General features: G+C 41.6%; 1 protein-coding gene across 1 annotated transcript in view; it reads right to left on the minus strand.

Annotated features, from left to right (window-relative positions):
- VASH2 (vasohibin 2) overlaps positions 1 to 15916 on the minus strand; it is a 28661-nt gene extending 12745 nt beyond the window's left edge. Inside the window, exons 1-4 of the mRNA XM_032216903.1 lie at positions 15799 to 15916; positions 14114 to 14566; positions 8890 to 8978; positions 6689 to 6745 (exon numbers count right to left, since the gene is read on the minus strand). Of these exons, the coding sequence (XP_032072794.1) occupies positions 6689 to 6745; positions 8890 to 8978; positions 14114 to 14389 (422 nt within the window). The 5' untranslated portion in view covers positions 14390 to 14566; positions 15799 to 15916. The remainder of the gene's footprint in view (positions 1 to 6688; positions 6746 to 8889; positions 8979 to 14113; positions 14567 to 15798) is intronic.
- Between the last annotated feature and the right edge of the window lie 603 nt (positions 15917 to 16519).

Consider the following 16519-nt stretch of genomic DNA (forward strand, 5'->3'; position numbering starts at 1 on the left):
CAAAAGGAGCAGCTGCTTTGGAATATGCCCATTGTTCTGTTGATACTTGGTCAAGAGTTTAGATCACTATCTAAATCCTGGAAATAGCCACTGTACAGTATTTACAATATTTACACTGCTACAGTATTTGGAACTTCCCTATTTTTTTTTTTGTTATGATTTTTTTATTAGGAAAAAAATCATTTCTACCTGCCTAGCAACTGGAGTCATTTGTCTGAGAATATCATCATTCAAGGAACTGATATCATGAAGGGACTAAATTAGTTTGGCTGCTGCAGCTTCTTACTCTTATAGATGCCCTTCCATTAAAAAAAGCTTACATGACCCATCCCCTTTTTTTTCAGCAGCACATGAAAACTCCGGGGATGTGGACAAGGCTATGCGAGCTGTGAGTTCCTCCACCTGCATACTGGACCCGTGTCCCTCTTGGCTGACTGCCAACAGCAGAGAGGTGACACGAGGCTGGATCCAGGCGGTTGTTACCGCCTCTCTTCGGGAGGGACACCTCCCCACCGCACTTAAGGCGGCGGTGGTGAGGCCCCTCCTGAAGAAACCGTCCTTGGATCCAGCAGTTCTTAATAACTATCGTCCAGTCTCCAACCTCCCCTTTGTGGGGAAGGTTGTTGAGAAGGTGGTGGCCTTACAGCTTCAGCGTACCTTGGAGGAAGCTAACTATCTTGACCCCTTCCAGTCTGGCTTCAGGCCCGGTTACAGCACTGAAACCGCTTTGGTCGCATTGACCGATGATCTCTGGAGAGCCAGAGATGGAGGCTATGCGTCCATCCTGGTTCTCCTTGACCTCTCAGCGGCTTTCGATACCATCGACCATGGTATCCTTCTGCGACGACTGCGGGAGGTGGGGGTGGGCGGCACTGTTTTACAGTGGTTCTCCTCCTACCTCTCGGACAGGTCGCAGTCGGTGTTGGTGGGGAGGGAGAGATCGTCCCCGAGGCCCCTAACCTATGGGGTGCCGCAGGGCTCGGTTCTGTCCCCCCTGCTATTTAACATATACATGAAACCGCTGGGCGAGATCATTCGGAGGCACGGGATTAAGTACCACCAATATGCAGACGATACGCAGTTGTATCTGTCCGCCCCGTGCCAACTCAATGAAGCGGTGGACGTGATGAACCGGGGCCTTGAGGCTGTTAAAGACTGGATGAGAGCTAACAAACTGGTGCTCAACCCGGAAAAGACCGAGTGGCTGTTGTGTTTTCCTCCCAAAAATTCGGCTAACGTTCCATCAATCAGGCTGGGGGGGCAAAATCTATACCCCTCAGACAGGGTCCGCAACTTGGGAGTCCTCCTGGATTCACAGCTGAGTTTTGACCACCATTTGTCGGCTGTGACCAGGGGGGCATTTGCCCAGGTTCGCCTGGTGCGCCAGTTGCGGCCCTACCTGAACCGGGAGGCTCTCACAACAGTCACTCGAGCCCTTGTGATCTCTAGGCTGGAATACTGCAATGGGCTCTACATGGGGCTGCCCTTGAAGAGCATCCGGCGACTTCAGCTAGTTCAGAACGCGGCCGCGCGAGTGATCATGGGCGCACCACGGTTCGCCCATATAACACCGATCCTCCGTGAGCTGCGCTGGCTAGCTGTTGATCGTCGGGTGCACTTCAAGGTCTTACTTACCACCTATAAAGCGCTCCATGGTAGTGGATCTGGCTATTTGAGAGACCGCCTCCTGCCAATTACCTCCCTGCGTCCCATCAGATCGCACAGAGTAGGCCTCCTCCGAATTCCATCCGCCAGTCAGTGCCGACTGGCGACTACGCGGAGGAGAGCCTTCTCAGTTGCAGCTCCGACACTATGGAACAACCTCCCCGTGGAGATCCGTACCCTCACCACAGTCCAGGCCTTCCGCACAGCCCTCAAGATCTGGCTATCCCGTCAGGCCTGGGGATAGGATTATTCTCACCCCGCCCGAATGTTGAGTGAATGTTGTGTTTTTATGGTTAATTTCTTTTATTCACGTTTCTTTTTCTTTTAAGTCTTGTCTTGCACTCCCTTCCCCCCATTGTTGTAAGCCGCCCTGAGTCCCCTCAGGGAAAAGGGCGGCATATAAATGTTCAATAAAATCTAAATCTAAATCTAAATCCTATAGATAAATACAGAGCAGCCTTTTCTAAATTAAAAGGGAAATGGTAACACTAAAAATACTGCCAAGATTTTTCTGGATACCTTGAAGACCTCATAGTGTACCAAAATATATATAATTAAATGCATAGCAAAATCCAGAGTTCTGGGGGAGTTCCAGAGTAAACTGACATTTACTATGCTTAATTACATCTCTTTAGTACAAATTTGAAGTCTAGTTGTTATCTTCTAAGACAATAGCTTCCCTTGCGCTAATAATCACAGCTTATTTGCTGCAGGTTAAAAAGGAAACAACTGACTTTGCATACTAACAGATACTGAAGATTTATTGTGTTCATCCCACTGACTCATCTAAGTGATCACTAAAAAATAATCCAAATAATTATTTAAAAGAATATTTAGTATTAAACCTGTATTTATTTACAGATTGCCAATTACTGCTCATGAAATAACAAAAACCAAAACAACTGAGATCCACAATGTAAACTGAAACCTTTTAATTGGTTTTAGGTTAATGTAATGTTCTTATAGCAGCAATTTGAAAACCTTTAGGTTTCCACTCTTTTTTAAAAAAATATTATGTTATAAAAATATGATCCGGTAACAGTTAAAAAAACTGGAAAAAACATTTGTTAAAAATTGGCATATTGGTTTTTCTAAACATTAATGAACTAGAAAGATAGCCATGATTGAGAATATCTTTGCAATTGCTATTTAAATAAATGCTAAAAATATATTACTGTATTGTTTCGGAGAGATCTCTAGGCTCAAAATACATAATATAATAATTATGTAGCATGTGCAGACTTTAATTTTTAACATTTATTTAAAATTGTTTTAAAATCCTTTTTTCCTTGAAGTTTTTGATTCAAATTGTTTGTGTATATAACTCATTGCAGCTAAAGTTAGGTACATTAAATATTACCATGATGGTTTTCTATTCCATCCTGCATCCTCTATCTCTGATGTTATTTATGGGATACTCTTTAAATTGTAAGCTTCACCACCATTCCAATTCTCACTAAAGAAATGCAACTGTAAAAATGCAGACACACAGGCTGCTGTGCTAAAAATTGCTGCCCTAGCCAAAGCTCCCAAACACTGTATATAATACCTTCAAACATCTTTCCATATTCTGCCCGAGATCACTAAACAAATGGTTCAAGATAAACAATGAGTTGAACCACGGCATCCAAATGATCTGAAATATGTGTAGTCATAAAATGTCCGCTCTGTGTATGCGCACGCACATACAAACCTCCAAATATAATCATTTCATGTCTGTGTCTCCTTACGATAGATGGTTGTTCATATAGATATGTGAATACACATATTTGTATTAGTAGTTCTGTGTGTGGGAGTGTTTGTGGGTGTGTATACATACATACATACACACACACACACAGAACTACTATAGATACGTATTAGTATCTATATCTCTGTATGTACATACATACATAAGCATGCATACCCTCACAGAATTCACAGGGGGCTGGACTTAGGTCTATTGTAGCAAAACAATGACTACAAACTGATGACACATTTAATCCCATCTTCCAACTCAGCTTGCTCTTCTCCTGCAGGTTCCACAAAACATTTTCACAGCCTTCCTGAGCTGCATCAGGTGAGTATCAAGTACTAAATCTCTGGAGGAATAAAGGGTATTCCAAAGGGAAGAAGCTGCTTGATTTCTGGGTCCTCTCTCTAGCAACCTCAGAGAAGGAGATATTTAACAATCCTTCTTAGGAGAAATATATCAAGAATGAGCCATTCTTCGTTGGAAGAGATTGTCTTGATGATATCTGGAATTAAGCCATGTTGGGGTTTATATGCTAAACCCAGCACTTTAATTAAATTGTACGTGGAAACTTACCAGAAACCTACCAGAAATCAAAGAATAAACTAAAGTCTTATTCCTCTCCCTGATACAAGTATATAGGCTTCTTGCTGTACCTCTGTGGTATCCTACTTGGCGGCAGAGATAGGTCATCTTATATTATTAAAAATATAGGGCTGCATTAAGAAGACCTTTCCATATTTGCAAAGTGCTGCAAGTGCTGGAACTCAGAATCCTTTGAATTATTCTAAGTGTGCCTTGGTAAGGCCACACTTGGAATACTGCATTCAGTTTTGGTCACCACAATGTAGAAAAGATGTGGAGACTCTAAAAAGAGTGCAGAGAAGAGCAACAAAGATGATTAGGGGACTGGAGACTAAAACATATGAAGAACGGTTGTAGGAACTGGGTATGTCTAGTTTAATAGAAAGAAGGGCTAGCGGAGACATGATAGCAGTGTTCCAATATCTCAGGGGTTGCCACAAAGATGAGGGAGTCAAACTATTCTCCAAGGCACCTGAGGGTAGAACAAAAAGCAATGGGTGGAAACTAATCAAGGAGAGAAGCAACTTAGAACTGAGGAGAAATTTCCTGACAGTTAGAACAATTAATCAGTGGAACAGCTTGCCTCCAGAAGTTGTGAATGCCCCAACACTGGAAGTCTTTAAGAAGATGTTGGATAGCCATTTGCCTGAAACGGTATAGGGTTTTCTGCCTAGGCAGGGGTTTGGACTAGAAGACCTCCAAGGTCCCTTCCAACTCTGCTATTGTATTGTATTGTATTTCCATGGGCAAGAATGTAACATGAGTTCTCTTGGGCATATTTTAGGATACATTCAGAGTGTATGTTCACATTCAAATGTGACCTCAGCAAATTTATATTCTTTCCTAATTACAATAATCCTGTATCACGCTTGTTAAAGTTAAGTATTATTTAGTTTTACATTTGTCATTTGTAGGATAAATGAAAGATAAATTCTTCCTGCTAAGTATTGAAAGACTGAAAAGAAACTAGGCATCTCTGTTCCATATCATGAGAGGTTGCTGGTTCTTTTATATGTAAATTGCAAGGTAACAAATAATTTTATTATGTATAATATGTGTGAAATATTCATTATATGTGAAATAATTTCATTATATGTGAAATAATTTCAATAAATAATTTCAATAATTGTGTGTAGTTTATTTTGAAGGAGGGAAGGGCACTTTAACTGCTATACAAAGTTTTTTTAATAATATCATAAAACAACTGGAGTACCATCTGAACACCATCAGCACTGAAAAAATCACTATAGTCAATTACAAAAGGTAGCTTTACTTGGAACAACTTACAGTACATCCTGCAATGATATTTTTAACATCATCAAACAACATCATCTGCCAATCCCAAATCCTTGAGAAAGACACAGTAAGTGGATAAAAATGCCAACTCCAGCCTAAACATCTGGCTGACCAACCATAATAATGACTTGTTAGGTAAATAAAAATGCCAAATGCAGTTTAACATGTGTCCGACTATGTGACAAACCTTAATAAAAAGCTTTGAGTTAGATGTACCAGGGCCACTTTCATTGTCAATAGAAAAAGCAGCATGTAAACTTTAATATGCATCTCATCACAGATGGGTAAGCAAAGCATTCAGTAACAATGGGTACATTTTTCAGCGGAGACAACTGTCAAGTTCTGTGCAAATGTTGCTTGTACAAAAAATCTTTGTTTTCTTTTTCCCCTTTGTTTTCAGAATGAATACACCACACACACATCTTCTGTGGACAAAGGTCCTAATCCAGTGTTTCTCAAACGTGGCAACTTTAAGATGCATGGACTTCAATTCCCAGAATTCTCCAAACAGACATGCTGGCTAGTTTGAGAAACACTGTCCTAGTCCAATCTTCACAGCTCCAAGTGAGACTAATAGTCTATTCAAGATGTTGGGTAGCTACCACCACAGCCAACGAGGCAAACCAATAGCAGGAGTCCATATCATTTGGTTTTTGTATGTCTCTAGTACAGATGCTTGTACCTGGGGTGTTGATAAACATGATGGTTGAGTATTATAGGAGAAAGTCTAAATATCTGAAAGACTAAGAAAGACTAGGTTCATGACTTTTCCTCTAGAGTCTAGACTAAAAGTAAGAAAACGTTTTTCATACATGCTACAGTTCCCCCTTCAGTCCTGCCTTACAGACACAGAAGTATGCTCAATGTCACTGTTACATCAACAGAAGATGAAAGGAAGTAACATTTTCAGAATCATTTTTCCCATTTTGGGGACTTTGTAGGTGTTTTAAGAAGTCCCAAAGTTTAAGGCATTCATTTCATTCTTAGCCTTTTCACCCCTCCCCACCACCACCACCACTCCAAATGGAAAAGGGGATCTAACATTCGAGATCTGTGCTTTTTTGGTCCACATATGGCCTGAGGGATACAGGTTAACTACATTTATATTAGATGGATTCTTCTTTACTTCTTGTGCAGCAGAAGGAAAACCGCAGACAATACATGCAACAAAAGACGTATAAACTGTTGACTTTGTGGTTTGATGGTGATGCATCATTGAAAACTGAGAATAGAGATGGGTTGGATGTGTAATTTGAGACATGATGAAATATTCAAGAAGAGTCTGTGATGCATGCTGTCAACAACCATTGCGCTATTTTATCTGTTGGGGCCATTTATTAGGTTTGCAAGCTCCTGTGTGAAAATCACAAGTCAGTTAGAAAATCGTACTTTCTGCACAATGTTACATACCCACTTAGAGGTCTTGTTTTCCTAATTTCAAAGAATTGAGTTCCCGTATGGTTGTATCTGGATTTCATTTGTTAAGACAAAGTGATTGCAAAAATGAAGAAAGCAATAGTACAAGTGTAAGATTCAAACAAAAGAACTTGTCACAATCTCTTCAAGAAATACAAAGAAATACAATATATACACTGAAATATAACTAAGAAAAATAATTTAATTCACTTGAACCACTAGACACCACCAGATCACCCTTTGTCCATACCTTTATACCACAATCTTCAGTAATAAATGCAACTATCCATGGAATAATAAACACACACACACACACACACAGAGAGAGAGAGAGAGAGAGAGTGAGTGTGTGAGTGTTTAGGGCTAGGTCTTTGCTTTAGTAATATTGTCCTCTTTGATAAGATATGTTTCATTTTTTTTCCACCATGGTTCTTGTTTTAGCCTTTTGACAACTTTCTTCCTGATGGGCCTAAGAAATAATATAATAGGCTATAAAATCATTCCCTTCCAAAGAATAATGTTATAAGCAAACAATTACTCGTCCAAATACTGAAAAACCTACATCTTTCAGAAGGCATTGTGAAACTACTTTGAGAGTTACTTAGATAGTCTCTGCATGATTATTCACACATAGATGCTTTTCTAACAGCATGCTTGGAAGTGCTATCCAAATTGCTACAATTATTGAAAATCAGGATTTCTCTCCAGTCAAAATCCAGAATGGATATCATAAGAGGCTATTTAGGCCATTAAGTTCAACTTTCTGCTCAGAACAAGAATCCAAATCAAAGCATCTCAGCCAGATGGCTCTTTAGCCTCCCCTTGATTATATTTAATGAAGGAGAACCTGTAATCTGAGTCAATTGGATTGTGATTTGACCTGTTCAGAATTTTTTTGTAATATTCAGAATCTATCTTCCTATAACTTAAATCCACTGTTTTATGTCCTGTGCTCTGCAATGAGAATAGGTCTAAACCTTTCTCTATATGAACATACTTTCCAACATGTCTTTGCTGCCCTTTCTGAATCTGTTCAGATTTCTCAGAATCCTCCTTAAATTATGGTGTTGAGAATTTGAGTAGTATTTAAGCAGGATTCTGATAAAAGTAAATTTGAGCAGAATAATTACATTCTGTGATTTGGAAACTAGTATTTATGCAGCCTAAAATTGCCTTAGCCAAATCATGTTGCTGACTTATATTTCGTTTGTAATTAATCATTATTCTAAAACCTTTTCCGCAAGTATTATTAATGAAACAGTGCAGTAAACATAATACAAGCAGAATCGTGCTGATCTTACGTTTGGCCCATCCAGTCCAGCAGCCTGTTTTCACAATGGCCAATCAATTGCCCAAGGAAATCTCCAGGCATATCAGAGACAGAAACACTGGCATCAAGGCTAACAGCTATTGATTCCCATGGCTTTCATGAATTGGTCCAATCCTTTTTTTTAGGCCAGCAACCACATCTCATGCTATAAGAATGCATATCACCTATTTCTACTGACACAATCTATTGCCCTAGATGCCTCTGTATTGTTATCCCAATGAGCCCCTGTCAGGGTTGAAGCTAATCAGATTGGAACCAGTTCTGTTTAGGCCAGATAGAGAGCAGGAGCATTCTAATCTCAAGTATGGGAAAAGCATAGCTACAGTCCATTGACTAAATAGGACAATAGAACAAAGCTTAAAATTTAAAACCTTTATTTTGTATATATAAAGGCTTCCCTTGTGTGCTCTGTAGTAGTCAGATTATCTTCATATACATGAATTCTTTCTTGTCTGCAATAAGCCAACTTATTTCGCAACATTGAGTCCTTGGCATGGATGCTATCTAGTTCCTGAAGGAAGGGTTGGGTTCATCAAAGGTAGATATTCCACGCCTGAGGTTAGACACTCTATGTGTCATGATCACACAAAAAATATGATAACTGTTCTGTCTCCTGCATCAATTACAACCTCTTATGTGCTTTTAAAGCTATATATGGCATTCCAAAGGCCAAGGGCAATACCTCACACTTAAGTAATCTCATAAAGCTATATAAATGCTGGAAAATAAAGCAACAGCACTTTTCATTCCTTATTGTTCCTCACGTCATCTTGGTTCTCTACTAAATTATCCATTCCCTTCTATTTTCCTCAACTAATAAGCTTAATAGAAGAAGCTCTTTTAAAAAACCAAAAATAAAGGATACTGCAGCATCTTCATGTAATTCTGTATTGCCTGAAGCCAGTCTGGGATCATCATGGAAGCCTTGTAATTTGGCACCGACGGCACAGAAGGCTGCATAAAATGAGACAGAGACAAGTTGGGAGAGGTCATTATTTGAGGTAGACAGCCAAACCTGTTTTAGTGGAGCAGGGAAGAAGAGCTGGACTGCAATGTGAGAGAGCTAAAATGACCTCTGCTAATGCAAATCCTGTCCCTCTATTTTATCAGATTAATACCCACTTAGCAAAATGGGATTTATTCCCAGGTAGGTGTGCAATGTGCAGCGGGAGCATTCATTGTCTGAAAGAAGTCATAACTTGCTTAAGGTTTGTCTTCCATTAGTTTCAAGCCAACTTTGCCAAATTAAGGTATAATCCACAGAAGACCATTTGCCATCTCTCAACTTCCTCCCTGCTCCAAACCTCAGAATATTCATACAGCTGTTCATGCAACTGGAGAAAGAAGGTCCTTCTGAGATTCATATGTCACAATTCTGTGCTAGTAATTGACAAGTGAACAGAAACAAAGGGACATTGTCTATTAACAGGTACTATGCTGAGCATCTAAAGCAGAAGCAAACTGTCCAATTTCCTTGGCATGAAAATATTAAGAAAAAATGAAGAATAAATCTTTAAAGAGCAACTTAGAAACAATTATTGTACCTGGAAAACACAATAACTAAGATTGTATATGTGCAGACTCATAATTTGATATAGGTACAGAAAGCACAATAGTTTTATCTGTCTGGAGAAAGCCTATTCCTTTAAATGTGATGCTAACCTCCAAATATTTATAATGTGTTTCAGATTCTTGGATGTATTATCCATCTATGCCTTGGTATCTAATCCTGTTTTCCCACTGCACAAGGCTTTCAGGAAGTCTTTCCTGCTCATATTTCTCATCTTCAACTTAGTATTTTGGGCTCAATGACAGGCTCTAATCATTCAGTGGTTATCAGTGTAACTACAAAGCAAGCGTTTTTTCTATTTAATGTACAGTTCTCATTGTCATGCATGCCATGATCTTTCAGATATGTTATAGTTAGTACAATTCTCATCATTCCTCGGTACATATCCACCAATGATCATATTGACTGGGAGTGATGGGAATGGTACAAGTATCCTAGGAGATTTTCAGTTTGAGAGGGCTTTATTACATTCATCACAACGATACAAGTACTTTGGCCGGTGGGGCAAGAAAGGCAAATATCAAGAGTCTGGTTTACACTGCTTATACTGATAAAAGTTGGTGGTCATTTTCTTCCTTTAGTAGTAACATATAGTGTGAATGACAGAGATTCACCTGATGGTCTGCCAGTCATTACCCCAGCAGCATGATTTATAAGTAGATCAGCATTTTCCCTTAATCTTTTAATTCAAGGGTGGATAATGTCTGCCCTGTGATTCTATGATTCCCATCATGCCTCTTTTTGAAGACACCAACACAAGGGTGGGAGGGGAGGGTCTGCCGAAAATCTGTAGATGTTGCCAATTAGGCAAGAAGCACAATAAATCACTCAGATGCACCTTCATATATTTAAAAATGAAGTATTAGATAAACAGAACAAAAACAGACCATCTTCACTAACTTAGGACAAGTTACCAGCTCAAGGTTGACTCAGCCTTCCATCCTTCCACAGTCAGAAAAATGAGGACCCAAATTGTTGGGGGAAATATATGCTGACTCCTAAACCGTTTATAGAGGGGGCTGTAAAACACTGTGAAACAGTATATAAGTACTATTGCTATAAGCATTAAAGAGGTGATACTGAAGTAAATTAGAAATGCCATTGGATTTCTCCCCAGAATCCCTCCCCCACCTGTTTTAATTGGGTTTAGAATATATTAATTATATAATGTGAAGCATTCTGTCTTATTATCTCCATTTTCAAGAATGTCTCTGGAACCCAATGGCTGCAGTCCTGTGGCCTGTTCCCATGTACCTAGGAAAGAAAACTAAAACTAAGCTAAACTGGCATGGTAGAGTTTCCTGGGAAGCTGAAAAGGAGGCTAAGAAACAACCCCAGCAGTTTGCCTTACAATAAATTGGTACTGTTAAACTGGCTGTGCCCATCATGACACTCATTTTATGAACAAGCCCACCAACTGTCATGCAACCATATTGTGAGGCCTTATTGTCAGATCTACTGACTCACAAAGATAGTTTTGTCTTGCCTGAGATCTCCATGTAGCAGATGTATTGCAATGAGAAAATTAATAGTGTTCTGCTGCAAAATTATTTGGTTTCAATTCTGTATTTCTTTACACAGTTCTTGTGCTTGCTGCTTACAATAGGGACTTTGTTAAAAGAAAAGGATGATGTGCCATCCATAACTCAGTCCCCCATTTTCTCTTTAATTTGATCCTATTAGTAAAGCAGAGAAAAGTATGCTTCTATTGCACAGACAAATGAATTTTCAAAATGCTAAGATCTTGATTTGGCCACTTGTTAGTTTCTTCATTGGTATAATAAGGTAAAAGTTCCCCTCGCACATATGTGCTAGTTGTTCCTGACTCTGGCGGGGGGCGGTTCTCATCTCCATTTCAAAGCCGAAGAGCCAGCGCTGTCTGAAGATGTCTCCGTGATCATGTGGCTGGCATGACTAAATGCTGAAGGCGTATGGAACGCTGTTACCTTCCCCAGCAAAAATGGTCCCTATTTTTCTACTTGCATTTTTACATGCTTTTGAACTGCTAGGTTGGCAGAAGCTGGGACAAGTAATAGAAGGTCACTTCGTTATGGGGTGCTAGGGATTCGAACCACCGAACTGCCTACCTTGCTGATTGACAAGCTCAATGTCTTAGCCACTGAGCCACCGCGTCCATTATTGCTATAATATATGCTTCTTATAACGCAGCAAGATTTTCCCAAGTCTGGTTCCCATCACCAGAGCAATGCTACAGGAGGAAAACAAATCCAGCAGGCTGTTCCCAGCAATGCTACCCTTGCCTATAGCTGCTAAGATACAAGAGGAAAGAGTGAAGAACCCCACCCAAGATTCTCCTTCAGCATTTGGGATTACAGACAGGACAGGTGGCTGGAAGGGCTGCTGTCTCTGAAGAGTATCCATTGCAAGTGTTTCCATCCTTTGATTGGCAGCTGTTTTATCAATCATCAGAGCTCTCCAGTCACAGGTTACGTGGTACAGAATTAGGATGACAAATGAAAGGAGATGACACATAAAGGCAGCACCTGTTTGGCTTTGTCTTACTTCAGCCCAGATTCTTATCCCTTCATAGCCAAAGGGAAACTTAGCCGCAGTAACCTTGCCCCATAATACTCTAATTAGGAAATGTCACTAATGACTATTTCTTTCAGATGACATATACCAGAGACACTGTATTTTGGTACGTGTTTTACCATTCAGAGCTGGGACAGCATAGTAATCAGGTGCTGACTTAGATTGGAAAGAGTAGGTTCAACCACAGCAGCATCCACAGGCTCTCACTGCTTTTGCCAGAATAATGAAAATGTCATGTCATCATCTCCACCACTTTGTAGATGGGTGACATCATGAGACATATAGAAGAGGGACAGGGCTGGCACCATAACTCTGCATTTGTCACTCTGCCACACTTTTCTTGCCCTTACACAAAGGCAATAGGACTCTAGTTCATCCTAGAGCAGGGGTCGGCAACCTTAAACATTCAAACAGCCAGTTGGATCTGTTTCCCACAGGAAAGAAAGCCACAAAAGCTACCAAGGGTTCAAAAGTTCAATAAATTGCATGCTGGCGGTTGTTGCACATTGGCGGTTGTGACACATATTTTGGGTGACAGGGAACTGCAGTAGAGGGATGAAAGAGTCACATGCGGCTCCAGAGCCGCGGGTTGCCAACCCCTGTCCTAGAGAATCAAGAAGTAAGTCAAAAGACTTCAGTAGGTTAGGGATAGTTATAGAGAAACTCTATTTGAAAGCAACTTGATGACATATAGGACTTTGAAGATCCTGCATAAACAGTCTTTCTAGAGGTGAGCAACCTGTTCCCTGCTAGATACTGCTAAGCCAAATTTCCATTAATCTTGCCCACATGTCCAATGGCAAGAGATGTTGCGAACTGTACTTCAGCTGATTCTAAAGTGCCAAAATTGTTCATCCCAGGTCTAGACAAATTTAATCTGCCATGACATGCAACTAGTGTGACAGGCGAGTAATGCAGATGTTCAGAGTGAGAAAGGGGAGTATGAAAACCAACTATTTGTAGGTTAAGTGCAAGCTTCTAATTCCATCCTGTTAAATTCAACATCTTGGCACCTCTCAGCAAAGTGGTGTTTTTCCTGCCAAATTCAGCTGCTGTGCCACTTGCAATTTCTTCCCATCTTCCTTATCACAGAGCTGCAAACTTTCACAAATGATCCTGATAAGGAACTAGACTGCGCATTTTCAAATGTGAAGAAAGCAAATAGCTGCTCAAAATAAGCCCTTGGTATAGAAATGCCCAGGTGACAACTGTTAGCACTTTTGGTTGCAACTACAAATATTTCCTCCAGGGAAAAGAATGAGCAGCTGTTGAACTACATTCATACATGTCTCAAGGGTTTATGAAAGCAAGTACAGCCAAGGCTGAGAGACAATTACCCCTCCACAAATAAAAGGAGTTTAAATCTTGAATTGAGTAGGACTCAATTATTTTTCAAGCAACTTTCTAGCCTTCAAGGCTAAACAGAAAAATCTGAAACATGTCAACAGCTCTCAGAATCCAGAACAAGAGTTTAGTAGGTACTAGACACCTTTTTATTTCTGTTTAGTTCTATTTCTATAGGTAGCTCCCCCTCTCCCAGCCAGGTTAAGCTTACTACTCCACATATACTTATATAATTTCACTGTAGCAGTATTCTCCCCCACCCTCCTCCCCCCATTATCTTCTGGGATAATTTTTAACTTCAGTCTTCTTTCCAAATGATATCCTATTTAAATGCCAACCAGGTGTGACTATTTCTGGGCTTTTTCCAAGTTTCATCAAAATTAACCAATTGCTAATAAAACTCCAAGTGTATACCATTACTTCTTTTCTTGCAAAAAGAAGCAGGGAAGATCAGTTCTTGCAATAACACCCATCCCACCCACTGTGGAAAGCAGAAATAGTAGAAAGTAGAAAAGTGGAAATAGCCACATAAACAAGTAACATAAACAAGCAAAATCTTCATGCATCCTGGTCAGACTGTTAAGTAGAAAACAAGGACTCAGAGGGAAAAGTCATAACTTACTTTTGTAAGCAAAGTAGCACTCCTTATAGTTTCCACCATCTCTCTGCCCGAAGGGTGGACCTTCGCCACATGCCCCCACATTCTCTCCCAGGTCTGCCCGTCAATTGGAAAACCACTTTTGTTGACAAGGAATACTGTTCCTCCATCTTTGTCTTCCTCTTCTGAGCCTCCGTTGTTGGCAGTACTGAGCGTCCGAGTGTGGGAGCTTCTGGAACGGCCCCCTTTGTCTCCCTTGGAGTGGGAATTGTGGGAAGCTTTAGAGCCAGAACCAGTCATTGTGAGCTCTCAAGGAACCAGCAGTCCGACAGAAGACAGACCCTGGTCAGTGTCCCGTCAAGCAAGCTTGCTCCATTCTGCTCCCTGCTCCCGCCAATTGAATGAGGCTGACATGAAATCGCTTGCTAGCAGCCACCAAGCAGGTGGTGGAGGGCTTGTTCCTTATAGAAGCAGAGTCTACAAAGACACAAGGAGTGGAGAACATGGTATCAGCAGCATCAAGCAGCCAAGCTCAACCTTCCCACCAAGGGCCTTCCAGCCATGTCAAACTACAACTTCTATTATCCCCAATGTAGTGGTACAATCCAGGGTGCTTGGGGATGATGAGTACTGCAATCAAAGACATATGGAGAGCATCAGGTTGAAGAAGACAGGCTTAGAGAAAACAATCCTTTTTCAGAGATTTTGCAGGGACCGTCACATTCCTTCCTTAGCATGGTTTTTATTTTTATTCATCAAAATCTCCCTCACAAGCCTCGCTTGCTTTGCATGCCACACAGAATCCTCTACTAACCAAATGTGCAAAGCAAAACAGGGCAAGCCTCGCCACCCCCACCCCAATTCCCAGCAAGGTTAATAGTAACCAAGCTTAGGATGCTGCATGCTGTGCACATGCAAGCTGAAGTCTTTGACCCGATTAAGCGGGTAGTGTGAACACAGCCACCGGGTAGCCTTGTTATCAGCTGGAAATAGCAAACGACAGCAGGGCCTTTCCTCAAAAGCCCGATTTTACTCTATTCACTTGTCAAACAAAAGGACACTAGAAGAGCTCGCTCTGCTACAGCAATCCTCAGACTGCCTCTCGGCAGGGGGCGACAGCAGCCAGCCAAAAAGCCTCCCTTTCAGTCTGAGAAATGTCTCACAAAAGGAACGGGACGTCTCAGTTTTGCGGGCTATAGCGCCTAGATTTCAAAGCCCAGATCCTCGGTTAAATCTGCAAAAGAGGACGGTTGGCGGCGCATCCCGGCTCAGCTTTTGATTGGGAGTCGGGATCCACAAAGGGGAACACACGCATACGCGTGCACAGAAAGAGAGTCCTGAGGGGAGATTCCAGCAGCTCTCCGTGCGCATTCCCCCGTTCACTACCCCTACTCCTTATTGTTCGGAGATTGGAAAGCACAACGGCGCGTAAGCGACCAGGATCGGACTGCTGGAAAGGAAAACGCACGCACGCTTCCCCATCCTTTTGGCAACCTCCCAGCGGGATGGTTTAAGTGCTGGAATACGTGCGTGTGAAACGAAGCCAAAGGGGGGGGGGGCGAGGGTTTTTTGGGGGGGCTGGCTGGCCCAGAAACCGCAAGCCTTTTCTTTTCCTCAAGGAGAGGGTTCGCCCTCACCCCCCAATCGCTCGCTCGGCTACCAGGACCCCACCCATTCTCCCGTTCCTGCTGCGCTGCTGTTAGTCTTACCCGATCGCGAGAGGATTCATTGCGCCGGAGCCTCTCCAGGCGGCTGCGGCTGATGCTGCTCCTGCAGCTGACTCGGACGCCTTCGCCTTAGTCCATGTTCCATGATCAAGTGTTACTCTCTGACATGTAACCATGTTACCCGGCAGCTGCCGACATTCGGAGCGTCCCCATTGGGCGCCGCAACAAAGAGAGGCGGACTTAAGAGAGTCGGGAAGCAGCTCATAGAGGCGTTGCACACTTCTGATTGGTCGGAAGGTCGGCAGGCTAACAAGGCCAGCCCGGGAAATCTAATCGGTTAGCATCTCAAACCCCCTCAGTCCTATCAATACGAGCTCGGACGGGGGGCTTTCCTCAGGAAGTAAGAATTTATAGGCGTACCCACGAGGTACATCAAGTTAAGTAAACTGTTTGATTATTTATATCCCACTTTATTATTTTGCAATTAATTCATCTGAATTCTCCAGTGTATATATATATATATAGAGAGAGAGAGCGCCAGACTCCCTTGAGGCCACAGAGGCGCTGGCACTGGTTAGGGCTGCGAGAATCAAGAAATATGGCCTATTGATCTATTAGATTCAATAAGTCCTATGGATAATAGAAGGCCCCAGAAGAGAGAGATAAAAATGTTTTTTGCAAAATATGCACTTGTATGGATTCGTTTAAAACAGGAAGAATGAAACTGTTGGAAATGAGGAATTGAAAGTTCTGGGCACAGGTG

Source organism: Thamnophis elegans, chromosome 4 (assembly GCF_009769535.1).
Source record: "Thamnophis elegans isolate rThaEle1 chromosome 4, rThaEle1.pri, whole genome shotgun sequence".
NCBI lineage: Eukaryota > Metazoa > Chordata > Lepidosauria > Squamata > Colubridae > Thamnophis > Thamnophis elegans.